This window comes from Gallinula chloropus (assembly GCF_964237585.1).
Source record: "Gallinula chloropus genome assembly, chromosome: 1".
Classification (NCBI taxonomy): Eukaryota; Metazoa; Chordata; class Aves; order Gruiformes; family Rallidae; genus Gallinula; species Gallinula chloropus.
The window spans coordinates 87,068,515-87,096,360 of NC_140085.1; the positions used below are offsets into that span (position 1 = coordinate 87,068,515).

General features: G+C 36.6%; 1 protein-coding gene across 2 annotated transcripts in view; it reads right to left on the reverse strand.

Annotated features, from left to right (window-relative positions):
• Nucleotides 1–27,846, reverse strand: part of STXBP5L (syntaxin binding protein 5L) — a gene marked incomplete at both ends in the record, with an annotated part of 196,325 nt that overhangs the window by 54,418 nt on the left and 114,061 nt on the right. For both annotated transcript variants that reach the window (XM_084276050.1, XM_084276049.1), the window contains 10 exons: nt 1,557–1,682; nt 5,280–5,452; nt 9,400–9,617; nt 12,783–12,823; nt 13,951–14,018; nt 15,573–15,720; nt 17,878–17,950; nt 19,505–19,659; nt 19,838–19,916; nt 21,481–21,604. In XM_084276050.1, the coding sequence (XP_084132176.1) occupies nt 1,557–1,682; nt 5,280–5,452; nt 9,400–9,617; nt 12,783–12,823; nt 13,951–14,018; nt 15,573–15,720; nt 17,878–17,950; nt 19,505–19,659; nt 19,838–19,916; nt 21,481–21,604 (1,205 nt within the window). The remainder of the gene's footprint in view (nt 1–1,556; nt 1,683–5,279; nt 5,453–9,399; nt 9,618–12,782; nt 12,824–13,950; nt 14,019–15,572; nt 15,721–17,877; nt 17,951–19,504; nt 19,660–19,837; nt 19,917–21,480; nt 21,605–27,846) is intronic.

Below are 27,846 nucleotides of genomic sequence, written 5' to 3' on the forward strand. Positions count from 1 at the left end.
ACTTTAGTGCTGTTTCACAGCTGCTGTAACATCAGAAACACTGAGTTCCTGTTATTTTCTAGAATACTGTGTGCAGACACTCCAGAACTCACTATCCCTATCCTTCCTTCTAATTAAAAATTTAGGCAATTGATGACGCAAATAACCCTACAAGTAGCATGGCAAAAATTACACACCCTGAAGCTTCACACTTAAGCGACAACATTTATCCACATCGTGAGGCTAGATTACAGGAGAAAACGGAAGTGTTAAACAAAATTCTGATGAAAGACAGGATAGTACCTTGTTCCAGGCATAGGGAAAGAGTTGAAAGAGAGAACAGAGAGGGAGAGAGAAGAGACTCTGCAGAAAAAAATTAAAGAAATAGGCCCTCCTTTGGTAGCTTTTGTAGGAATGTTAAATTTAGGTTAATGGGCACAGGCATTTATTTCTGAAACACACACGTCCTACAAACATGATACATTAAAGGAGGTTATCCTGTAAACTATTACTGCTCCAAGCAAAGGAAATAATTTAAAACATTTGTTTGAATCAGGTACATAAAAGAAACCAATGTGATTACCAGGAGTACTGCAACCTGTCAGAGTAGTTTACAAGTGAGGAAATGGTGTGATTATTCCTGAAGTCAGATGCTGCCTTGAGGCCCACAGCCTGCAAGGCAGCAAATTAGGCAAAAACCAACAATTTGCACAAGTGACAAATGCATCTAGGTATGGTAAAACAAAAGAAACTTCTAGAGTTCATGAATTGGAAACTGGCTGGAAATTCAGGCAGAATAGCCCCAAAAAACAGGAATATTTTTTAACAATTTTAAAAGCCCTGCATAAAATTTCCAAAATCTCTGAAGAGAGTCAAGTGTTTTACTGAAAATCGGTAGAGTCAGACACCTAACGCCCATTAAAGCCTATAGTTTTTACTTGTGTAACACCTTCTACAGGGAAAACTATTTTAATGTATCTGGGTGAGGCTCAGTGACAGAAAACATTAAAAATTGTCAAATAAATTGAACCTGAGTCAAAAAATATGCTCACTTGCATTTCCATACAGAATTTAGCATTTGAATGTTTCTCATTCAATTTTCAACTTCAGGTCACTGGTTCTCTTGCAAACAGAGATTAGCACAGACATAAAAATGCTGTTCTCAGAAGACAATTTCCAACTAAGATATGATGTCATGATAAATGGCATTTAAGTCTTAATCACATCATTTTCTGTGAAATGCATTTCACCTTGGTGATCCTTTCAAAATAACTTTTTAAATTACATATTTGAAAGGTAATTAGGTTTTATTTGAAAGGATAGACAGGATAATGTGAAAAGATTCAGTCTTTAAATAAGAATAGTAAAAATATGAGCAAGAACGGCAGTTTAACATCTCGTATGACAATCTTTATGTGAGTTCAAATACTTTCCCCCAAGAATCTGGGTTACAGCATCTTTCTACTATTTTTATTCTGACTTTAATTGTCTGCAGGAAAATTCAAAGCATAACTGGAAAACACATGATTTATGCAATAAACAATAAATCAATGCAACCTTAATTTTGAGTTACTTACAGTCCATAAGCAGAGTTTACAGCAAGACTGGTAATCTGTTGTGGAGGTTCACCATCCACCCACACCAACTGAATAACAAGATCTGCTTGGTATCCAGGAGGCATTCGCACAGGTCGAGTCTTAACACTAAGAAGAGGAGGTACAAAATAAGAACAAACAAACAAACAGTCTGGGCCATGAATAACAACTGCTTCTCATGAGAAAATACTAGTGAAGCACAACCACAGAATCACAGAATAACAGGGGTTGGAAGGAATGTCTGGAGATCATCTAGTACAGCCACCCTGTGAAAGCAAGTTCACCCAGGGTAGGTTGTGCAGAATTGTGTTCAGGTGGGTTTTGAGTATCTCCAGGGAATGGGACTCCACAAACTCTCTGGGCAGCCTGTGTCAGTGCTCTGTCACCCTCACAGTAAATTTTTTTTTCCTCATGTTCAGATGGAACTTCTTGTGTTCCAGTTTGTGCCATTGTCCCTTGTTTTATCAACTGGACACCACTGAAAAGAGTCTGGCCTCACCCTCTTGACATCACTTTTTACATATAAGTGTTATAAGTGTTGATCAGATCCCCTCTGAGTCTTTTTTTTCTCCAGGCTAAATGGATCCAGCTCTCTCAGCCTTTCCTCATACAAGAGATGCTCCAGTTCAGTATTGCCAGTAAATTTGCTGAGGGCACACTCTGTCCCCTCATCCAGGTCTTTGATAAATATGTTGAACAAGGCTGGACCCAGTACTGACCTCTGAGGCATACCAGTAGCTCCAGGCCTCCAACTTGACACTGTGTCACTTATCACAAAACTCTAAGCCCTGTCATTCAGGCAGTTCTCAACTCACCTCACTCTTGATTTATCTAACCCATACTTCCTAAACTCATGTATCAGGATGTTATGGGACACATTTTTCTTCTTGCTGAAGTCAAGGTATACAACATCTACTGCTCTCCCTTCACACACCCATGCCATCATAGAGGACTATGAGATTGGTCAGGCATGATTTCCCCCTTAGTGAATCAATATTGACCATTCCCGATAACTTTCTTTTCCTCCACGTGCTTAGAGATGACTCCCAGAATAAGCCATTCTATCACCTTTCTATGGATGGAGGTAAGACTGACTGGCCTGTAGTCCTTCTCCTTGCCTTTTTTGAAGACCAGAGTGACATTAGCTTTCCTCTAGTCCTCAGGGACCTCTCCTGTTCTCCATAATCTTTCAAAGATGACAGAGTAGCATAGCAATAACATCTGCCAGCTCCCTAAGCACTCGTGGGTACACGCCATCAGGGGTGTGGATGTCAAGTTTGCTGAGGAAAAATAGTTTCAGATTTTGTGTTTTAGCTTGTCATTCCCATGTTCCTGTGACACCTTCCTTCCTCTTTAAGGATATTTGAACTATTTCCCTGGTTTCATTAACCATCTTGCTTGGACAGTAATGTTGACATTTAGTTCTTCGCCGTGTTTTGGATTGGGTTTTTTGAAGAGTTTATGTTATAAGCCTAAACAGACTGCAGGAGTACATGCAGAAGAAATGTAGATATTTCAGTGATTTCCTTGACAAGTTCTTGGTATTTTGCACTGAATTTGGTTGTTTTCTTCATGAGATAATCACATAAAGGTCTTTATCATTTCAGAGCTACTGTCAAAATCCTTGATTGACCTAATTTTTGGATGATGTTAAAAGTCTAGGAACAGAGACTTACATTCTGGGTACAGTTTTTCTGATTAAAGTATTTACATCAAAAATATTTATCTGGATAATCACAAATATATCAGTTTCTTACATTATTACAGCTGTATATTTGATTATAAAATCTTCTGAAATAAGCAAGAACAATATTTATTCCACACTGCTGCTTGCCTCTCTTGCTAACATTTACTTTTGATTGCAGAAAAATGCCAAGTTTTCATTATTTCAGTCCCTTCAATCACTTGCTTTCCAGTACCTATTTGCAGACACAAACACATTCAGTCATTGTGAATTCTGACTAGGAAAAAATACATAGTGTGGAGTGCCATCCATTTGCTGTAATAAGGTTGAGAAGCAGATATGAAAGTAAACACAAGGTACCCAATATTAAAAGCTGGTCTATATAAAAGTTTTTATCTGGATTACTAATATAGTTCAAGTTATGCCTTCACCCTCGATGTGTAGGTGGCTGTAGCTTTACACTATCATGACTGTATCTTAGATTCTGCACTGTTGCCCACCTGAATGACCTGCATATACTTTTATCATCATAATTCTGCTTAGAACAGAAGTTTTTTGACAGAAAAGAAATGTGGACCCAGTTAGGGTTCAAGGAAAAAGTGTGGGTATTTCTATGCCTTCCCCTATTGAAAGGGATGAGATTGTACACAGTATACTTTTATCCAGATGTAAAGGGAGGATGCCAGCAGTTCTAGTAGTATAGTTAATTTGACTTTCAAAAATCACTTTTCTGTCAAAATAAATTTATATTTACTTTATGTAAAATGGGACAAAAATCAGTTGGCCAGTTTAACATGAGATTAAGCAAACTCCTAAAATCTAACCAGCAGAACCTCAACTGGTTCATTACAGATTTTCTGCATCCAAGATCAATGATTTCTCTTCTCCCCAGACAAAATCGAATAAGAATCCCTTACAGGAAAATCACAGCTATTGAAATGACCAATTACATACATACTGATTTCAATGGCATAAGCAGATTTCACATTGGGATTTTTTTAATAACTTCTCTCTGTCTCTGCTATTGATTTTCATGTTTTATATTAATGACTAAGGTCAGAGGTTCAACTGCCTGACTGAATGAGGTGGACAAATGAACAGGATGCCAAAATATACTTTAAATTTTGCAAGAACAATGTAATGATACTGCTTTTAAATGTTATATACAATTTTCAGGAGCTCAACAGCCCACTGTATCTGCAAAGTCAAGCAATTCTCATGTAAAATGTTTTTGAAAGAATTGAGATATTTAATACTAATCAGACTGAAATAATAACAAATTCACTAAAGTAAGAGGAAATACTATCAGCTGTGCACTATCACTGTTGGGAAATTATATTTTATGGAATTTTCTATGGAATTCTGTTTTGAAACTATTCAAACCATAATTTATCTGTGTTATTAGCAAGAACATACTAATCTACTCCAGTGGCAATCTATACTCTAGCAGACAACTTGCTTCTTTCTAGACATTAAACAGATAGACACTTCACACAGTACAATTGTTCAATAATTGTATGTGCTAAATATTGTTTCATTAGTATGCACACCGTTTCCATCCCTTACACACCATAAAATGCATATACTTCTTTCACAAAGAAAAATTTTGGTATTATAAGAATTAATCAAGAAGGGTAAGTTTTGCACATCTTCCTTATGGAAGTGTCTTTCTGATCCCCCCTCCCCAAAGTTCCTCAGAAATTCCTTAATATATTTTGTGGTGCTTGATTCCATTCAAAATTGTGGGTATGAGATGAAGATTTACTCCTAGATGATAATGGAAAGTTACAGCCAAACCTTTACTGGAACAGTTTACCTTCTCCATGCTCACATCCTTTTAAAATCTCTTGATAAGTGTTTTGCATAAATCATTTTTCATGTTAGATATTCTGGTTTCTTCCCATATTGCGTTACATACATTAAGAATATTTAAAAGATTAACCTCTTTTTCTTGATAATTAACCTGTTAACACAACAGACAGGAAAGTTTTTCAGAAAGACAAATCTTTGAATAGACATACCTAAGGCATGGGATACTATCCTTCATTGTTCCTTCACATGCTACAGTGTTGGTACTGCCTGAAAGGCTCTTTAAAGAAGGAAGCTGGGAGGAGGCGTCTGGAAATGGAGGAATTACTTCCGGCTCAGGAGTAATGATATCTTCTACTTCATACTGAAGTCGTACCTCTAATGACTTAAATAAATAAGAGGCTAAGTTATAATTTAATAAAGCAAACTGTTGAAAGTTCTGTTACTTTCAAATAAATATAAGCATGCCTTTTAAAGAAATACACCCTCTATTTATCATTTTCATTTACAGTGAAAGAATAGTGTCATTTGTTATTTACACAGCCTAACAGAAACATCAGATAGGAACTGATGATCTAGCCTATGCTGATGGAGAAATACATAGACATATTCTTATTCCTGTGCTGGCTTTGATTCGTGCCTTTTACTGAAAATGAAAGGCAAAAATACAACTTTCCAGCATTTATTATGAAAAGACAAGTTATTCACTCCCCAAATAAATACTATTTTGATATCATAACACTAAGAATGTATTATTCAGGACAAATGTCATGGAAGTTTTCTGCCTATTGTCTGTTACTTTTTCCTAAGCAAGCTCATTAAAGGGATGATCATCAACACTGCTTCCTTATTGCTAGTACAAAAAAGTCTCTTCAAGACAGGTTCTAGCCAGTACGCAGAACCCTGACACTGGGGGTAATACTAACGCACAACTTAATTTGTCCACAGGTGGGGGTCAGGAAATCAGAGATAAAATCACAGGGAACTCCATTTTTCTTAGACTGAACATGAGTTTAGCAGATTCTGGAAAGCAAAATTTAAGTCAGTTACATTTCTTTCCTTCAGGGTTCTCTAGAAAAGGAAATCAACCAGGCTCAACCACCCTTTTATTCTTTCCACTAATGCAGGAAACTTTAACTGAAGGACTCCTAAACACAGGGGAAACTGGATAGAGAGTTCAAATCTGTATAAGCAATCATCACAAAGGCTCACAGTAAATATCGGGCAATTCTTCCTACCTCATGAATTGTCCAAGAAGATCCCTATTTTGAAAATAAAAACCAAGATGCAGCCCTCAAAGGGATTAAAGTCTTGGGATTACTGGCTGCATAGTAATTTCAGTAGTGGTACTTCGAAGTGAACAAGAGTAATTGCAGATTTAGACACTGGAAACTCCACCTTAGTTAGTGGTCACTCACTGAGATAACATCTGTACCAGAATGGAGATGACAGTATTAAGAAAATACCTATGTTTTATGAGAATTGAAAGACAAAGATCAATCCTGAAGACTCTTCTGTTTCTCAACCATTGTGTTAAGGAAAATAAGATTTCAGAAAAAGTGATTCTGCTCAATCAGAAGAGAAAGGATTCTTTCTCAAAATTTCACTTTTGTTTTCTCCTTGCAAAATCCACGGTTATTTTTTCGCCTGAGTCAGCTAAGAAACCTATGGACAACATTTTTCTTTGAAGACTAATGAGTGAAATATCAAGTTCAGGAAAATCTAATCTCCTGGAAGTAATTGCTTCTGAACAAAACAATTTATAATGCTGTTGAATCTTCATGCCGGACTGGAGTAACTGTTGAAGAGAATGTTCTTCTGCTTGCCATGTTAGAAGTGCATCATTCTTTGGATGTTTCTATGTTTCTTCCTTTTTTTCTACTAAAATTCATTTTGTTAAGTTCTAGCTATCTTCCATTTGCAGAGAAAAGGAAAAAAATAGTCTAATACCATGACTTTGAATTTTTTTTCATGTTTTGGTCCTTGCTTTGATTGAACCTTGGAAAGGATATAGACCTGTTGTACCATTTTATTTTATTTGATTCTCCTTTCTACATTCAAACTAATGTAAACTTTTTTCCTATGGTTCTTCTCAAAAGCTTTGCAGAGGAGCTTCCCTGAGGAAAGAATGATCACTGAGAAAGTGATCACATTTACCAGATACCTAGATATTTTTTTGAGACAGGATGGAGTAGATTCCAATGAGAAAGCAACAACAACAGCAAATGCTTTTTACATAACTGCATGGCAGTGACTCCAAGATTGGTTATGAAGCAGAATTTGTCTCATGCATACTGCTCGCCTCCAGAACCTGATCTGGAATTATGCAAATAATACTTCTATTTGGGAAATCTCAGGCACAGTCTATGCCTCTAAGGCATATTTAGCAGCAGACTTCCTGCTACATGGAGAAACCTTTGAGTAGTCTCTATGCTTCTCATTTACTGCAGCAATAACTTTACAAGACTGACGTCAGGCAATCAAACCAGACATCAGGCAGTCAAACCAACACAAGGTCCTTAAAATGTTGGGATTTGGACATGGAAGTTGAAGTGAGTTCAGGCTGGCTGCTAGAGAAGAGAGGATACTAACTTGGCTTTACCTCAGGAACCAAAGAAATCCTGAGACTGACCAGCTCAGTCTCAGTATAGACAAGCCAGTCAGTCTCAAGTCAGGTACACATTCCAACAAAGACTCCCATAACTTAAAAAACCTTTAAAAATCCCCACAATTTAAAAGTGAAGACTTGAATGCCTGAATACAGAAACCAAGAGATAAGGCCCCTCTCAGGGATGCACAAAACCCAGGGGAACTCAGTGACTGTGCCACCAAGATCAGCCAATATTAAAGCAACTCTTCAGAGAACAATTCCTTATATAAATGCTCCTTAATTACAGATGAAACCTGAGAAACTGTTAAATTGCACATATTATAGCACTTTAGAAAATACCAGTTCTGATGTAATTCATCCACAAACGACAGGAAAAATAAAGAAATTAAATTATAGGTAATAAAAGATAAGGTGCATTTGCTATGGAACAATGTAAGAATACTGAAATGCAGTATTTTTAGCAGCATTATACATGATCTGGTCTGTAAGGTGAAATTACTGTTCGCTAGTTTTAAAACTTTCCTGAAAGGATACATTCAGCTAGCTTAATAATTACCTCTGGGGGAAAAATGAGAGGAAACCAACAAAACAGCTATAGGTAATGAATTTCCTTACCAGATGGCACACGGCTACAGGCCAAAAATGACATGTTTTTGCCAAGCTAGAACTATATACTTCTAAACTACATTAAAATAGTGTGAAAAGGAGAACTGTGATCAGGGAAGGTCAAAGATGAAAGGGAATTTTTGGGTCAGCCCCTGGGGTTTGCTGAGAGCTGGAAGACACAAAGAAACACTTCTTGGCAAGAAAGTGTCTGGCATTGCAAACTATTCTCCAGCACCAGAGAATGGTGAGCCTGAAGGAGCAGCAGTCACGTTTAGTTTAGCTTTGCCTTAAGCGTAGTTTCCTGTTAAACTTCTTTGACTAAAGAAAAAATTTACACTATAAATGCTGTTCAGCTATACTGCTAGCAGTAGTTGTAGCTGCTGTGCAAATATGCAATGCTTAAACCAAAGTCAGACTTGCTGTATAGCCATGATGAGTACAAGGTGACTGCAGTGCAGCTAAAAGAACATGAACTGTGTGATTCTACCTGAAGTAAGTTGACTGCTTAAGATGTGAAGACAGAAGGTGGAGTATTTGAACAGGATAAAGCAACAGAAAGCTTAGGAAAATATCAAGTGCTTAGCTAGAAAATAAGCTGGCATTTCATATAGAGTCTGTTTTTAGGGAAACAAAGTCAGCATAAGCCTGAAAAAAAAATCAACTCTATTTTGTTAAAGCCAGTGATAATTTTCAGTACAAACAGTAGGAACATAAAGAGATCAAATACTTGAGTTAACAAGAGTATTATGCATGTATGCAATTTGCATTATCTGATAAAAACATATAGCAGGCAGTATTTTTAGAACAGGCAAGTACAACACATATACTGTACCATAAAGCCTTTAAAGAAACTATGTCTGAAATCTGTACTGTATGGTACTATAAAAGCAAATTTTTTTTTTGTTTGTTTTTGGAGAGTCGACTACCAAAAACTCAGTTAGATTCTTGTCACTCCCTTAAGTAGATTTCACTCAAAAGATTTAAAATGGAATGTCCCTAAACCTATATTTATATAGCTTGATAGTAATTTCATTCAAGTATATGAGCACAGACACAGCAAGGCAATTTGATTTAGAAACTGTTCTTTTATAAGAGTAAAATTCTGGAGGACTTACTGCAATTTCAGTATTTACTTCATGTTTGCTGAACCTGTAAACAATGACATATGCAGAAACTCCTGCCACACAGAAAATTCGGCTTTCGGGACACCAGTACATCATCTGAACAGCAAAAGGATCTTCTTCCACAATCTCAGCTGTTGCTTTTCCTTCTCCTGGTTTCTGTTTTTCAAAGACCTTTGATGTTTTTAATTTATACAACATCTGTAGTGTAACTGGAATATATTAAACCGCACAAAGCAAATCAGTTATAAAATTCATCAGTTCACATGGTTCTTTTCAGCTGTGGCAAAACAAGGAAACTTATGAAGGCCTAAGAGGAGAAGAAGATGTGTATGATACAACAGAGATATTCTCCTGGTAAAGATATTCTTCTGGCACAATATGTATTTAAAACTTCCAAAATGGGTGTAAGTTTTTGAAATACTTCTTAGGATGTCAAACGTGTATGTTAATGATTATGTCCATAATTAGGCTTACATTCAATGTAATAGAGAGGCTCTGATAATGCTGCTATTTTCCTAACGAGATGTGAAATTAAAATTTTATTTGTCTGAGTTTATTTTCTAAAATGTAAAGACTGTATGAAACTTCAAGAAGAAACATTACGAAAGTATTCTGGTGGCCTGGGCAACACAAAGACTTCCTAAGTGAACAGGAGTTCTAAAATGTTTTGAATTTCTTGACTAGTACATATTTATCTGTATTTATACCTGTATATAAAACCTTAATATCCAGAAGCCTTTGTCAAAACTAAAGCTCCACCGCAGTGAATTCTGGAGGTAAATGAAGGATCATAATTAACTCCATTTTGATTTATTGACATTCCTCCCTGGTTTTTAATACTTGCACATTAGTTTATCCATGGCATTAGTTAATAACTGTCAGAAAAAGCCACTCAGACCCATACCTATAAAGGCATGTATCTACATAAAGGCAAAGCTATTATATAATAGTGTAATTGTGACAGAACAGTCTAGTTAGCTGGTGTAACACTAGCAACAAAAAGATAGAAAAGCAGTGGTTTAGTTACTTAACCAGATGACAAACACAGCAAAATTACATTTACAGTGTAGATAAATTGCAGATTTTTTTGGCATGTATAATTTTTGTATTTTTAAAAGTTTTAGTGTATAAAATGCCACCAATTTTTCACAAATTACAGAAAGTGCTTCTTTAATGAATACATAACTTTTACTGCCTTCTGTGGTGGTGGAAGAGCTCCCAGGATGCCCTTAGTCCCAATGGCAAATCTAGAGTGGCACTTCAAGTCATACATTATGGGTCTATGCATACTAGGACTGGAAGAATTACAGAATCACAGGACACAAATACAAGGAAAGATCCTCTAGGCTTCTGTGAATTAATAGGTACCATCTGCACAAGGGAAAATCAGAAAGAGCCTGGCTTTTGAGCAATGATACATTTGGAAAACTGCTTCAGTGGCTTATCAATTCCCTTTCTTCCACAAATCTGTGCTTTCAGATACAAAATTAAAAGTATTTTTGCTTTCAAATACTAGTAGGATATTATATTTGCTATGAAATCTCGAACAAAAGTTGTACTCTGTTTAAGAATTTAAGACCTTGTAAGTAATACAACATTGTAATAATTAAAACCTTGTAAATAAAAAGGTACCAAATACGGTACCAGTAAAGCAGTACATGCCCTGAGCAGCAGGAGTAAGACCAGGACATCAGAGATGGACTGAAAGTATCACTACTGTTGAAAGGATTGTGAATATTCATGATAGCCTAAGCTTCTACCTTTCTGAAAAATTCCTAGTGCAGCATGTGCGTACTGTTTAGTGGGCTATGATTACATTCCCTATCAGAATTTTTTTCCTTTCCCTGTTCCTGCTGGAATTATAGAAGAAATGACCAGCACGCTGGTTCCTGTTCAGCGGACATACGGAATGCTTTGGGGTCTTTAACAGTCTGCATTGTTTTATCCTAACTTCAACGCCTGCATTTGCACATTCTTGTCAAGAGCGTAAGTATGTAACAAAGTATGCATAAGACAAGGTCTAATGCCTCACACTACTTCTCTACATTAAAGTAATTATCCTATTTTTGTTCATATCAAAGTGCTCTCAAGCTTCTGCCTTTGCAGATAAACTCCCATTGATCTCATTTTATTTTATTTTTGGTGTTCACTATAACTTGCAAATATTGGACTTTGTGAACTCCAAGCAGCATGTATCTGTTTTTCCTCCATTTCCAAGTAGATGAATTATGTAACAAAAACCTAACTCATAGACATGTTAGGTTGACACGCCTACATAAAATTTCTTTGTGAAATGAGGCCTTGGAAATCTTAATTTTCTCCTTGTATGTCCTAATGAGTGAAAATAACTGATATTAGACTAAAAGAGAACTACCTGACAAAGTCATGGGGTTTAGCAGATGAAAATATCTTGTAAACATTCCCCATATTTGTCTGGAAATGGATTATTCATTAATCCATTAATCATTACAATTCTGTGGCACAATGTGGAACTAGCAGACAGTTTAGGTATCACGTACTCCATGTTATTGGTGGTAATAACAGAGTGGTTATTAGAGTCAAATTAAGTCTCTCTATAACGTTTCATAAAGTTTATTTCATACTCTCTTATCTTAAGGGACTAATACATCACAAAAGAGATAATCTACCCGGACATCCCTGTAGCACAGAAAGGACAGAATATGAGGGAAATCTACTGCAACTTTTGTGAAGTAGTCAGATTGTTTGAACCAGAATATTTGAGCTTTCAATCAAAATGTGCATATATTTTTTATATATATGCTTTACCATTAAGTACCATATTTATCTTCTATAGGGGGAAATGCTGTTTTCTGATATGTGTAGTTATAGCTAGAATGGAACATGCATTTAGTGAAGCTTTTTCCCACTAGGATGAATGGAAATACTTCCCAATTATATTCTGGAACTGGAGACCAGATGAGAAAAAGATTTAGGTCATCTCCACCCTCATATTTTAATATTTTATTTTTACTTAGCTATAAAATGACTATATTGTACTCAGAATAGAAGAGACATGACAACTGGAACTGAATTTTAGATCTAATTGAGCCTGCTCTTTCATACACAGAAGAAGATTATGTCCTAGGGATTTTTTGCTTTCATCAGTTTTGGTATGTTGGATTTAGAGCTTTTATTCCTCTTAAACATGTTCACTCTTTCCTGTCTAATAATATAACTCATTAGCAATAGGTATTTCCCCTCCCCCAATTTAATGAGAAATCCTAAATTTCACTTCACTATTCACAATTAATTCCATGTATTACTACTCATATTGTTAAATATCATATTTTTTATATACATATGTGTGTGTGTGATTTGTCAGTATCATACAAAAGTGAACTTTAGAAACTTACTGGCAGAAGCATCCCAAAACTTTACTGATCCATCTGCATGGCTTAAAAAAATATAAAAATTAAATGTGTTAAACCAAGATGCAATTCTAAATCATCTTCTACTTTCAGTATTACGGTAGATATAAGCAGAAAAACTGTATTTTGCTCTATATCTTACTGTCAATATATAATGATATATACACCAATAATACATTTTGTTATTAGTTTGATTAGTTTTATAAAACACTTCATGCACTTCCTACAAAGAACGAAACCCCCAGTCAGTTTTAAAGTTGCAACAGGAAGAAATTTGGTCCCATACTAACGACAAATTTCAGTTACAGGACTTTGGCTTTGCAGTGGGCCAGCATCAAGCCTATGTACTCCAGAAATGACATGTGTAGCAGACTTTGAAATGATTGAGGTAACTTAACTTTGCATAATACCTTACAGCTGTTATTTTTAGTAACATAAAATTATCCCTGAAGTAAAGCTGGAGAAAGGATACCTTTCTGTTTAAAGTGAGAATATTCCCTTCTTATTTTTAAAAACAGATGATAAGTATCTCAATAACAATTTATCAAATATATTGCTATCATCAGCATGACTGATATCATAGGGAGACAAGATGAGCTTCTGTTTTACAGCATGGACACTTGAAAATCCATCAGGCCTTACTCATGCGACTTCTACTGCAATCTGAGCCTTTCGATGCCTTTTTGCTGTTCACAAGGAGAAATTCATCCCAGTGTACCACCCCCTCACTAATGCTGGGGTAGTAAAATAAATCCCCAAACTCTCTCCAGATACAAAGTCCCCAGAAGGTCAAAGTACAACGTCTGCTTCCCTTTTTAATATTATTCTCTATGCCCTTCAAGGCCAAAACATCCTCTTGCAATGGACTCTCCTTTTCAAAGATCCCACCTTCACAAATACATAGACTTGCTGTCTAACATGGGGACCTCAAATGGCAAATTCTAAATGGTAATTCATTCCTGAGTGCAACACTTTCTTTACTACAGCAAATGGGAATTTCTGTGGTGACTCTGCACAAGGGAAAAATGTGTGTATCTCAAATGAAAGAGACAGGCTATGCATTATCTGTGGTGGGTCAGCTCTTAACATACCCACCATGAAAAGCTGTAGACACTAACAATTTAAAAGTACCAATCCACAGTTTCATTCTCACCCTGTAATAATGATTTCAGGATATGTCTGAGCTCCAAGGTTCCATGCTCCACCACTGATTGGCCATTCCTAAACAAGGAACAAGAGTACAGAGATCAAAATTAATTTTGAGGAATCTTGCTTGGTTAATTTTTAAACTCTAGAATAGATAACATATTCTTCCAAAAACCAATACAACTCACAAAAGGAAAAGAAATTAAAAAAAAAAAAGTAGCATTCAAAATTTTTAAAGTCGATTAACATTTTTATATTATCAATTAAGGCTTTTGAAACGTAGTAACATTTTAATGTTATTAATTACAGTTCTATATTTTTAGAACACAGGAATTAGAGGAAGGACTAACAAACTTCTATTGCTCTTTTCATATTACTTGGCTCTTCGAGTCTGAATAGACTGAGAATCTGTTTTGAGAATGAAGACTACTGAAGAAGCTGGCCAAGAAACAAATTTCTAAGCATGATGCGTCTAGATATGAGATAAGGCTATGCCACTTTTACAGAACATGAAATCATCAGTCCTTCTCTGTCTTTTCTTCACTAGTGTTAAGACTCCCCTTTTCTTGCTTGGTTGAGGCTGGTAGAGAAAATGTTTGTCTGTGCCTAAAGGTTTATGCATATAGATACAGGTCACATGGGTGAGGATGTGTGTAGAATATGAGAGGGTGGGAAAAAAACCTGGGAGTACAAACTGGTTATGTGGATACTTGGAGTAGATGCTTGTGGGTACAGATATGGGTGGGTGGCAAATGAGTTGCTACCTACATTCAGAGTTTATATTTGTATGTACACAAATAAAGCAAGGGGACAAGAAAGTGTGCAATGAATACAGGTAGGTGGTGAAAAGTTTGGTTAACTATGTGTATTAGGTAAGGGCAGATAAGCAGACAAATTAAAACAAAAGAATTTTTTTTTCTAAAGTATTTTGATGAAACAAGATCCAAAATAACTAGACAGAGCCCAGTTTTCTCTGTGCATGGAAAACAAGGCACCTCCAAGAATACTTCTGTTAATATGAATGGAAAACTGATGATGTCAGATTTGTTTACCTGGTATTATTTCTAATTTGTTTATTAGGATGGGCTAGTTCTAGTCAAAACATAAACCAGATTAATGCTTGGAATTTATAAAATAATTTCATTACCTCTTTTTATTTCTGCAGCTTGTCCTATTTCTAAAAGCATTACATTAAGACTTTGGTAGTTCAGTAAAATAATTACTAATAGCCCTATTTGTTATAAATCTCACAGACATGCTGTCAATTGTCAACTTTCACTGAAGCTCTTCTGCTAACTTCTTCCAGTTATGATGCTTTCATTTTTTCTCTGATAGAGATAACTTATCCATACAAATTTGAAATGTACAATGATGGCTTCCCTTTAACTAAATCTGATCTGGCATAACTCCAGCAATCTAATGATTAAGTCCTATATAATAGTCATTTATGGTTTTACTTAAGTGACGTTTATGAGGGACAAATAACAGGCCATAAGCATTCTGCTTAGCTGCTGGTTGGATCAATTTAAGCGTGATTATTAATGAAGCAAAAGGAAAATTGGTAAGATGTTCAAAAACATATATTGTAAATCTACTTTCTTTGTCTAAAAAAATACTAGTTTTGTTTACCTTATTGCTGTATCCTTGCTTTTTATGTTTTGCTCCTACAGAGTAGAGTACAGGAATCAAGTCTGGAGGACAATCCGCAAAATATTCTGTGCAGGTAACAGGTGACTCATGAATGTCAATAGGATATGGATTTTCAAAGATTGGAAAACTAGTTAAGGAAGACAGTTTATTAGAACAACTGTGATGCACTGAGCCATAAAAGAAAATGTATTACATTAAAGTGTATAAGAGAATCAAAGTATAATCATTACTTATATTTTCCTTTATCTGTTCAACAAATGTATTGTTTTTAATGTTAATAACAATGTGTAGTCACTCAAAAATATAAAAATTCCACTGCTGTGACAAGAGTCTTCCTGTAACATAAACACCCAGGAATCATTACTAAGGCTAACGAGGATTAAGAACTGATTTTTCCCAACATCTAAAAATTTTATTTATACAGAAGTCACACATTTTCTAGATGATTCAGGTTCATGGATATGATATATGCTATGACCTAAGGACACTTACACAACTGTGGATTTTATATTGAGCAGCTTAACTTATTGGGCTGGTAGACTACTGATTCTACAATTAACAATTGCAGTAACAGATGAAGTAGATCACAGTTTATTTCTCACTTCCATCAGTTTGGACAGTCTGATAAGACGGAAGGCCTCACTTCTGGCATATTATACAACGTTATTCACAATTCAAAAATGTAGGAAATTTGGTTCTGATTTCAGTTACATCCATTTTATATTGCTGGGATGACTTGAATTATTCTTGAAGTAAGTGACATCAGAGTATGATTCACTTAAAATGTTTCAAGACATTAAGGGCAAAATCTGTTGCTAGTTATACTGGTATGTATCTGCATGTACATTACTGGTAGTGTTGGAGGCAGTACAAATAAGTAAGAATTGGATTTTGCATTACAGGATGTATAGCTCCTCTTTGATATGAACATTGATTCTGATGTGGAAGAACTATCTGTCATTTAAACCAGTGACTGCATCATGAAATAATCCTGTAAATACACTATAAATCAATGCCATTATTTATTAAAATACTTAAGTAAATACTTAAGTGGTAGTCCCTGTGGAGCCTAGTGAAGTTAGGTATGCATATAAGTAGTAGCTGAATCCAGTTTCCAAAAAAACACATTCAGGTCATAATTCAGCATGTGACCAAGTATTACTTAACTCTGATGATGAGTGAATATTTAAGGGCTGTGCTGAAGGAACCACAGATTTAGATTTATTCCCAAGTATTTGCTCTTGCAAATATTATCACAAGTTCCTGTTGATCAGCTGATCTTAGCTCTTAAGGTGGAGTTAACCATATATTCCCAAGAATAAATTATTTTTGATGGTAAAATCATAGAATCATAGAATTGTCTGGGTTGGAAGGGACCCTTTAGACCATCAAGTCCAACCATCATCCTAACCTGCCATCCACTACTAAATCATGTCCTTCAGCACCACATCTAACCATCTTTTAAATACCTCCAGGGATGGAGACTCCACCACTTCCCTGGGCATCCCATTCCAATGCCTAACAACCCTCTCTGTGAAGAATTTTTTCCTAATATCCAATGTCAACCTCCCCTGGTGTAACTTGACACCATTCCTCTTGTTCTACCTCTTGTCACTAGGGAGAAAAGGTCAGCCCCCACCTCTTCACCTCTCCTAGTTGTAGAGAGCAATTAGATCTCTCCTCAAACTCCTCTTCTCCAGACCGAACAACCCCAGTTCCCTCAGCCGCTCCTCATCACATTTATTCTCTAGTCCCCTCACCAGCCTTGTGGCCCTTCTCTGCACACACACCAGCACCTCAATGTCTTCTGTAGTGAGGGGACAATTACCCTAGTCCTATTCACCACACTATTCTTAATACAGTCCATAATGCTGTTGGCCGCCTTGGCCACCTGAGCACACTGCTACCTCATACTCACTCGGCTGTCAATCAACACCCCCAGGCAGCTTTCCAGCCACTCTTCCCCGAAGCTGTAGCACTGCTTGGGGTGATTATGACCCAAATGCAAGACCCAGCACTTGGCTCTGATGAAACTCAAGCCATTGCCCTTGGTCCATTGATCCAGCCTGTCCAGACCCCTCTGCAGGGCCTTCCTGTCTTCAAGCAGATCAACACTCCTGCCTAACAGCGTCATCTGCAAACTTACTGAGGGTACACTCAATCCCCTTTTTCTGGTTCATTAATAAAGATATTAAAGAGATCATTGCATAACATCTGGATTTTTATCATACTTTGCTGGACAGTTAAGATATACAAATAACTTCATATAAGATTTCATACTTACCTGCTTTGTGTCAGGTCAACAACTATGAGATCTTTTTCCAAAAGCACAACTACAGCATATGGTTCTTGAAATTCTGTAAGTGAGGAATCATGTATAAAAGACATGGAGTTCTCCTATTATTCATTTTAAACAAAGAAATCTTACTTATGTTCTCTAAACATTCACAGTATATTAAACAAAGGTTTCAAGGTACAAATCCTAGACATATTCAGAAACTAGATGTATCTGCAAACTAGGGCCAGACAGGAACTGAGAAATGATTTTTGGGCAGTATTGCTGATCAACATACAGAGCAGAAATAGAATTGGCATCTTATAGCATGCCAGCATGATGGCATATTGAAAATAAAGAACCAGAGTATGAATAAATTGTGTGAATAAATATGTAAATATGAATAAAATATGAATATGTAAATACGAATAAATCACTGCTTTGCTGAACCAATTATTATACATAAAACGTATTTTTGCTGTTTGGTAGTAATACTTCTACTGTGTACAACTGTTCTTCAAAAACAGATTGTGAACAGCTGGTCCAGTCCACCTGATGGTACACAATACTCACATTTCCAAAGCGATTCCAAAGGAACATTCCAAAGGAAGCCTGTAAATCTGCTGACATACTACTTCCTCTCATACACTCTTTAGGTAACAATGTCATTTGGGTTTTCATTTAATGTTTTTTTTCATTTATCAATAATAAACAATGAAAATTTAAACTAAATGCTTCCCTTGATGCACAGGGTGCATTACTTCACATAGAATAAATGTTACTTTATAAAACACAAATGTGAAATTACAACTGTCTTTTCAACAGTAGCAAACCACTCCAGTATGCGCAATCTCAGAATACAGTTTTCAGATGGGTGATGCCAAAAGGCTGAGTAAACTGACAGCAACTGATTTACCTTTCTTTCAGGACAGCTATGAGTATACATTATTTGTAGCTAGGAATTATTCATGTTAAACTAAAATCTTCAAATACTAGTGTGTGAGCAAGGGAAGGGGCTATAAAAACTTAGTACTGGGAAGTGTCACAGCTAAATGAAGGCCCAAACTAACTTCAATTAACTGAAAATTTTAATTAACAGAAAATTAATTTTTTGCACGACATTGAAAACAATATGCACTTTATTTTTTACTAATATACATTTGATTTAGTGAGATATGTAAGATTTATCTTACTTTTCTGCTTGAGACTTAAAGTGCTAAAATGAGTTTCTTTCTGACTCATAGCTTAATTTACTTTATGGACTTTTCAGTGGAGGTTCTTCAGAATATGGCAAGCCCCACAATATGCAGCAAAAAACTTTCAACAGTTCAATTCGGGCTGAAGTGCAAGAATTTTTTTACAGAGAAGTGATAGCTTAATCTTCAACAGTTTAGCAATCTGTAGATTTTCAGCCTCATGAAAAATGCCATCAAGCATACGTTTGATTAATAGCAATATTTCCTCACAGTAGCCCATGTGTTTCAAGCTTATATATGGACATTTATGTATGTCACTGACTATCCAATACTGAGGCGAGCTTTTAGAGACAACTGTGAAAGTCCCTGGAACGGAATTAAGGTATGAGAGATCTCTTTGTTTTTGTTTTCCATAACCATGTTTTGCCTGATAAACTCACCATTTGGATATGGGGTTTCACAAAGAGTTAAAAAATCAACTATAGGGTGATCCATTTCAAGAACTGTAATTGCTTTCCCATGCATGATTGTTAAGCTTGGTCTTCGACAAGCCTTGTCATATGACAGTCCACCAGAAAATATCACAAATGGCTCACTGTATTAAAAAAAAACACATAGTAGTTATAAATTTACATAGTACACACAAGTTTCCATTATAGGTTTAGTACCTTTAAATAGTCATAATAAACAGTTTTGCAAAAAGAAAGAAAGTTTCTAAAAGGACTGTAACTCAGGAATATAACATTGGATTAATTACAGAATTAAAAATATACCTGTTTTTACAGGTCTTATACTCTACTTTAAGAATCGGTTTACAAGGTTCAGGTTTTTTTCCATCTCTCTGAATTTTTCCTAAGAAAGAAGATCAAAACTGTATTAAAACGTCATAGTAAGGGAACTATCAAAATAACACATGCACGCTGAAGCAGCTGTATAGGCAGTAGGAGGATCAAACTTTAAAGCTACAGAAGATTATGAGTATTAGCTCCCACTTCTGTAAAATATGCATTTGTCTAAATGAATTACACTTATTATGAGTTTATGTTTTTACTGCCACATACATCTGAAGACCACAGATCACACTTCAAAGACATCTACAAAACCATGCAGATTACTGAGAAGGATAACACCTATTAGTAATGAATGTGACCAAATGCATACCTTTTGCCTGAACACATTATGACCATAAACAGCTTACTTTTTTCTTAGGTCACTCTTAGATTGACTCAATTCTTTTCGCTGAGAAAATGTTACATGCTCTGGAGTAGAATTAGTTGAGTGATAAAATTAAACAAAGCATACAATTGAAATGGTTTCTTGTTTAATTGTGGCTCAGTACTTTCTTCCAGTCAGAGAAAAGTCACTTGTAAACTAAACAAAACCCAAAACCCCAACCAATTTTGTTTTTTCTACTTCAGAAAGCTTATGCTTGCTTTTGACAACAACCTGTGTGGAGGATACAGTGTAGGTGGAGCCAGACTGTCCTCAGAAATGCAGAGTGACATGACAGGAGGCAAAGAACTCAAGCTGGGACATGGGAAAATCTGGTTAGATATTAGCAAAAACATTTGTACCATGAGGGTCATTAAATACTGGAAGGTGCTGCCCAGAGAGGCTGTGCAATTTGCTGTTGGAAGTGTTCAAGTGTCCAGTGTTCAGGTGGACACTGGCCTGAGCTAACTGATCCAAGCAGGCCTGTTTCGAGCTGGGGATTACACTAGATGACCTCTGAGAGGTCCCTTCTAACACGAAGTACAATTCTATGACTAAAAACAATAAAATAAAAGGAATTAGGACATTTAAGGAAATGCTAAAGCTTTTCTGGGCTACAATAGATCTTGCCTTCCCCTTCTTCCTCTCTCTCCCCCAGTCAGGCTTCTTGGTGATGAGCTGATTTGCAATAGAATCAATATATTTTAACCTCATTTGTAGGAAGCAATGACATCGGAAGTCCAAGCCATGAAATATACAATCATTTTTTAATATGGCTCTTCTAAATTCTTAATTGCAGTGACTTGGGAAGCCTTGTACCATCTCCATAACAAGCAACACTATGCTGTTCAAAATGTATTACACTTCTTGTAAAAATTGCATATACAAGCACAATATATAAAAGTAAGAAAAGTGAAAATCCCATAGCCTGAGGGTGTCAAGACTAATAGTAGACTATCAAGATGAATTGGACAAAAAAGGACATTAGAGCAATAATATCCAAGAAGAGGTATTTTTTGACATGAATTAAAAAAAATCCAGCTTGACCAAAATTGCTCTCTGTTTTTCATAGTATTTTGCAGCTAATTTGCAATTAAAATTTGTATGCAAGAGACAATAAAAATGAAACAAACATAGATATTAGCAAACAGCATGGAGACTATTGTATTGTTTCCTAGTTATACATTTAAAACATCAAAATTACCATGTGGAATTGTGGTCTGGAATGGCCTGTTAGGACTTTTCAGATTCCAGAGGGTCAAGCTGCCATCAGAGTGACTGCACATGAACTGTTTCCCTTCATGATGCCAAGCAACGGAATGAATAGCCTACAGAAATGAAAGAAGAACTTGAGACTGAAATGGAATACAGTGTTTACACTAATGATGTTTTAATAGATGACTTTGGATTATATTAATCTAATGGTATATCAGCAGTTGGATGGTACTTGTTTGTCTAAAGTCAATTACAAGCACTTTTTAGTAACCGATGGCTGCAATCTACTGCTAGTCAAGCAAAACTATTCATTATAAATGCTAACATAACACAAGAAAGCCTGTTCTGAATCATGCCCTGACTAAAGGATCAGGATGTTGCAATAAAAGAACAAGGAACATACAGTGCAATTGTAATGTCTGATAGCTCTCCTTATAAGTATTTAATCTTGCAAAGGTACAGGGAATTCTGTATGACAGGTTTTACAGGTTAACACACAACACATGCCACCTTTCCCAGAGGACTATTTAGGAAAAGAAGAAATAGTACTCTGTTCTTGAATTATTCCCCCCTGCCCTGTATATTTTAAGTTTCAGAGCAAGAACAAAGAAATCTGAAATGTTTATATAAAAATAAGACTACTAAAGAGACCAGGATTGTTTCATTCATATAGGAAATCAACAAAACAATGATGCAAGATACTTGTGGAACAGATTGTGCTTCAAAGAGGGATACTGCACTCCTATGTACACAATGTATGTACCATGTGATGAATGTTATGTATGCCAAAAAGCAACACTTAATTAATAGACCATTCTTAGTATTTTCTGTATAATTAGTGTAACTGAAAATATCCATAATTACATCAAACAAGTTGAAAAGATAATGGTTAAATCCTTCATCTTCACTGGTATGTGCTGCAAGCTAACAAAAGCCATTTTCTGACAAAACAAAGTATTGCTTCATTATATATCACAGTTTTCCACACACACCCCTCATAAGCACAAACGCACAGAATTTTTCCCTTGAATCCATTTCCCTTGCAGAAATGTTAGTTACCAAATAGCAAAACCACAGTGTATTTTTATGCAAATGTAAATGTGAGACCTATTTTTGAATCCAGTTTAATAAATTTCTGGGTTTGCAACACAAGAAATGCTAAGGTCTTGATTACAGTTAGAACTGCATATGGACATTTACCTGATTTGTTCAAATCACTTTAAAATCCTGCCTAAGTCAGCACTGAAGTTGTTCATATCAATTTTTCTTAAGCTGACAAGAAATAAACCTTAATGATGCTGATCACTATTCAAAACTCCCTGTTGGTCTTCCTCTTTTAATAAGTGTATTGATTGTTATGGCTGGTAACAGCCCACGGTCTGGAGGAAGTATCAGTAGAAACCAGTGAAAGGGCTGTGACCTTTTCCCAATACTTCACTTGGCTCCTGAGGCTGGACAGCATTGCCACAAATGAGCTTTTGCATTAAGATGACTCAGGAGTTTTAATGGGAATCTGACATGCTTTGTATATGAATGCAGTCCAACCATACCAGTAACTAGTCACGCCAAGGCTCAACAAACAGAGCTGAACAAAGGGAACTCTAGACAGCTGCCATCAAATGCTAAAAGTGTCACTCTACCTTCTTCCTCCTGGGAAGGGGGCTGTTGGCTCACGATTCCTCTTAAAGGGCTGTAAGGTACCAAACTAAAACTGAAGTGGAAAAAGGTAACGTTGAAAGCTGGTTCATGCAGCCATTGCTGTATGAACAATGCTTCATATGGCCAATGCCCCTTAGGTTTGCAGGGAACGTTGCTTCACTTGCATGGAAGGTATGCCTGTCCTCCTCGTGCATGCAATTCTGACATGAGCTCATTCATGCCTGCCATCATGCCAAATCTGAATCTGCTTTTGATATGTTATTACACATAGAAACATCTCACATGGTTACAGTTGCTAACTGTGGCTGAACAAGAGCTAGTAACTAGCAGCTGAATATTATACCAAGCTGCTGGTTAAACTGCCTCTCAGCTGCTAGGTGCCACCTGCCAGCATAAGCCTCCTGTTGAGTGGTGCTGAGGAGCCATACTCCTGTCACAGATAGTTGGCATAGCAGCAACTCAAACTCACCTGACAGACTTTGCCCCAAAATGGGCAAGAAATACTTAGAATTGCTTTTGAGGGTCTCAGCTGGGAGTCATGACTAATACTGAAAGGTGGTGCTGAACAACACCCTAATTTTCTCTCTGCTAGAGTATGTCTCACATTTTGATCCACCTCTTTAGCATCCACACAAAAAAAGGAGCAGTTATTTGCTTAGAAAGGGAGTTCATCATTGTGGGTGACTCATGTGAATGTTCACACAGTGTATGCACATAAAGCATATCACACCAGATTGGGTATGTTTCTCCTTCTGCGGTACCCACAGTGGTTGCATACATATTCCATCTTCTCTCATACTCAGCATGTACTAAAATTAAGCATGCCTGACACCACTTCAGTTCCTTCCCAACCACAAACCTCCTCCACCGAGAACTCATGGGGACTCTAAGACCACTTTTAACCCTGTCTGAAGCAAGCACCACGCTCATCTCACATCACTGCTTGAAACCATTACAGCAAGGGCCACATCATATTTGATACTTCCACAATGGCACAGGGCTTGATAAAAGTAGGAAATATCTCTGTGAAATCTGCAGCTTCATTTTGGAGATGTGTTCTAATGAAAGATGATGACCCTGCTTCAGGAATCTCTGCATGTGCATTGACACAACCTGTCAAACTTTTGAACAGTCTGCATGTGCAGGTGGATGTTTTTTTTGGGTCTGACAACTACCAATAACTTGCACATCCTTTGAAGTACCTGGCTTGTTTATGTGCTCTCCTTTTATACCAGCTGATGGTAATAAACTTCTGAAGTCATTTATAGAAGGGCTTGCAAGGAAAGTCTTCTATAGAGGGCATCATATAGGAGCATTAATTGAAAGGACCTGAATATCTCATATATATCACCACTGATAAGATGAGAATCATAATCACACAAAGAAAGAGTTTTGCAGCTGACATTTTGATGAGCAGGCACAAGATTCTTTAGGTTCAAGGTCCACTCCGGCACCAGGTGTTTCATAAGTGAGAACATTTTAGTCTCTTGAGAAGCTTTGACTAACACATAAAAACTCCTTGTGTGAGGAGTTGATGATCTGAGGCAGCCTCTAACTGGTCATCAGTGGGGCTACGAGAGACACAGGACTACTATCTCTGGTGAGTAGCTTTAAAGGGAAGATGCAGGCTTACAGGAACACCAAGCAGAGAAGTTCCAGATGATACAACTTGTAGAACTTTTTCTACCCTTGGTACGAACCTCTCCCATTTGAAATGAGACATGTTTTATCTGTGAAAGGTTTCCAGTCTTCAAGACATGAAAATGGAGTAAGAAATCCAGCTGTAAATGCTGCAATAGCTGGTCTGTGAGGAGGGGGCAGAGTCTTCAGCTTCACCACTTACAAGCTATTGGGTGTTAAACATATGACCATAACATTAATCTGGACACCAAGGAAAATGAAAGGGCATACTTCTGCAAGTACTGGACAGATCCCACTAATATTGTAGGAAAAAACTCACCTCCCTGTCATGACATTACACATATTCTGGGGAGAAGAATACAACATGTCTCATATCCATGTCTGCAAGTCTCATGTGATGTGAATCATCACATTGGTATGACAATGCCATGCAGCCTAGAAAAGATAGGCAAGATTTCACAGCTGTCATGTCCTAGTGGACTGAGAACTGTTATTTCTTGATGATTATTTTGTAAGCCAACTGATCAAGTGTGCAAATAAAGAGGACCGATTCTGAATTGTGTGTCCAGTAATTCTAAGATTCAATTAAAAAGTGGCATTCAATATAGCGAAAAATTGAAGAAACCTTTTAATAGTGGTTCTCACTAACAGTGAAATAAAAGTATTTCTTGTGGCTGTATGAAAAGAAATATCCTTAAGTTTTTGAGATCTGAAAGTATTCCTCACTATAGCAATTGAATCTCAGCAGATATAGTCCCCACCTTGAATTTAAAGAGGAAAAATACTTAGATTTGTAGATAGACAATCAGTCACCAGCCTTTTTTCCTCTTCTGTTTTAAAAAAATATCCGCTGTTAACTTCTCACTCCTGTAGTGCACAATGACAGATCTTACAGATCTGAATAACAAGAGAGAGCCACCTTCTCAACAGTTGATTGAGGAGACCAAAAACCAATGTCATCAATGGTAACACAGGAGAAATCTAGGTTAGGTTTGATCATGTGAAAGGATGAGTAGTCAGATGGAGTCCTGAGGTTGCTGACATTTATTTTGAGTGACATTATCAAGCTGGACAGCTATCTGAAGAAGATTGCAAAGAAAGAAATTGCCTTGGTGACGAATGCTCACAGTCCATTCAAAGACAAGAAAATGAGCTGTTTCTTACAATACACACCAAGTGCTCCCTTAATGGAGAAGTGTGGTGCCAAGGGAATTTTTGATATGGAACAGAAATATCTGCTCAACTGATAAGCCAGAAAAGATCATACCATCTGATGATCCTTAAAGATGCCAGAAGAGGAAGCGGTGAGATAGAGGAGATTTCAATTTTTTTCACTATCAAATCCAGTGACTACATTAGTAGAAAGTACCAGAAAAACTGGTGTTAAAGAAAGCATAATGATAGCAAAATGAGGCTGGATTAATTTCACTCAGGCCCCATTCAAAGAGGCATTTCAGTATTCAGTGAAGATACAGAACATTTACAGCAATTTATTTGAGACCCCACAGATACCCTGCAATTGTGACTGGCTGGCTCAGCACCAGAACGGTATCAGAGGATTGGTCAGATGCCTTGGGACACAGAGGCCTTACATGAAGTCCAGACAAAATGGTGAGGGTGAGCAGGAGCAATGTTTTCTGGACTATGATCTTAGGTGACCAATCTGTAAGAAGAGGCCTAGGTTTCAAAACTTGGGTTGTTGCTAAATGCCAAGTAACACATACTGAACCAGTAATTTTTGACTCACAAAAGCTATATAACCCAGGACTTAAAAAGGACCGCTTTTTAGGGGCTCCCTAGGGGAATCCTAGCAGATCAGGAACATTATTGGTCTGGAGCCTGAAAGTCTGGAACAATGGCTAGTGACACAACCCTTTTAAAGACAAAAGAAGAATCTTGCAACAATTTCAGTTGCAAGCAGATGATAGCAACTCATCACAAGTTGCACAAAGTGGAATAATGACAGAGCAGGTAACCACTGAGAAGGAAAGCACATGGCTGATAAGAAGGCCAAGAAAGGTTCCTGAGGCCAATATTGAAAAATGTGGAACAACTAAATTGTATGAGAAATTTTCAACACCCATCCACTTTGCCTCAACAAGCAAAAAATATAAAATAAAATGGGAACAGTATTATGAAGATCCTGGTTTATGTTCTCTCATTCTGATGACGAGGGAGGACATCAAGTGAACAACTTTCACTCCCAGGAGATTTGTAAAAGGAAGAAGTTGTCCAGCCTTAAGTAATATAACATGTACAGTTTCACACAGATAGACTGTCATTTAGAGACAGTTTGGTGGGCATGTCTTGAGGCTTCACTGCCAGCCTGTATAAGCTCCAAATTACCCTGTCCTCTAGAACATTTGCTATGTAGATGCTCAGATTCTTAACCCTGAAGCACAGTGTAGTGCTAATGTGTCTGTGAAAACAGGCCTGAAAGAGTGCAGGATTCAGATATATTCCAATTACTTTTTAGAGCAAAAATAAAGGTGTATACTACTTAAATGTAATGAGATGACAAGACAAAAAAAGAAAGAGAACTACAGGGAACCAATTACTGCCTGGATCACTTTAAAGAAAAGGACCTTTTCTACCTTCAGTTGTAGTTGCATTCACATTCATTCCCAGTGAACTTTATAGAAGGGCTGTCAGAACAAAGGATGTTTTTCCTACGCCTAGTACTAAAAACATAGCAGCTAGGAATATAGCTATTTTTGAAACAGCCTGTTTATTGATACAAGAACTGTGTCTGTATTTGATACAATCTGTTTACAGATGACAAGAGATAATTGTCTGATAAAACTATGAGAATACAATTTTGAAAACTTTTTAATCAGGTCTTGATTACTAGGTAATATCAATAACCCTACAAAATAATGTGTCTAATATTCTAATTAATGTTCTAGTAATACTAAAGAGAGTAAAGACAACTATATAATTCCTAATGTAGCTATATCTCATACCAGCTCATTACTAAGCTCCGTTCAACTAAGGATCCCCACACAGCAGCTGATGACCTTGTCAGAATCAAGGGGAAGAGACTCTGTGTTGTAAG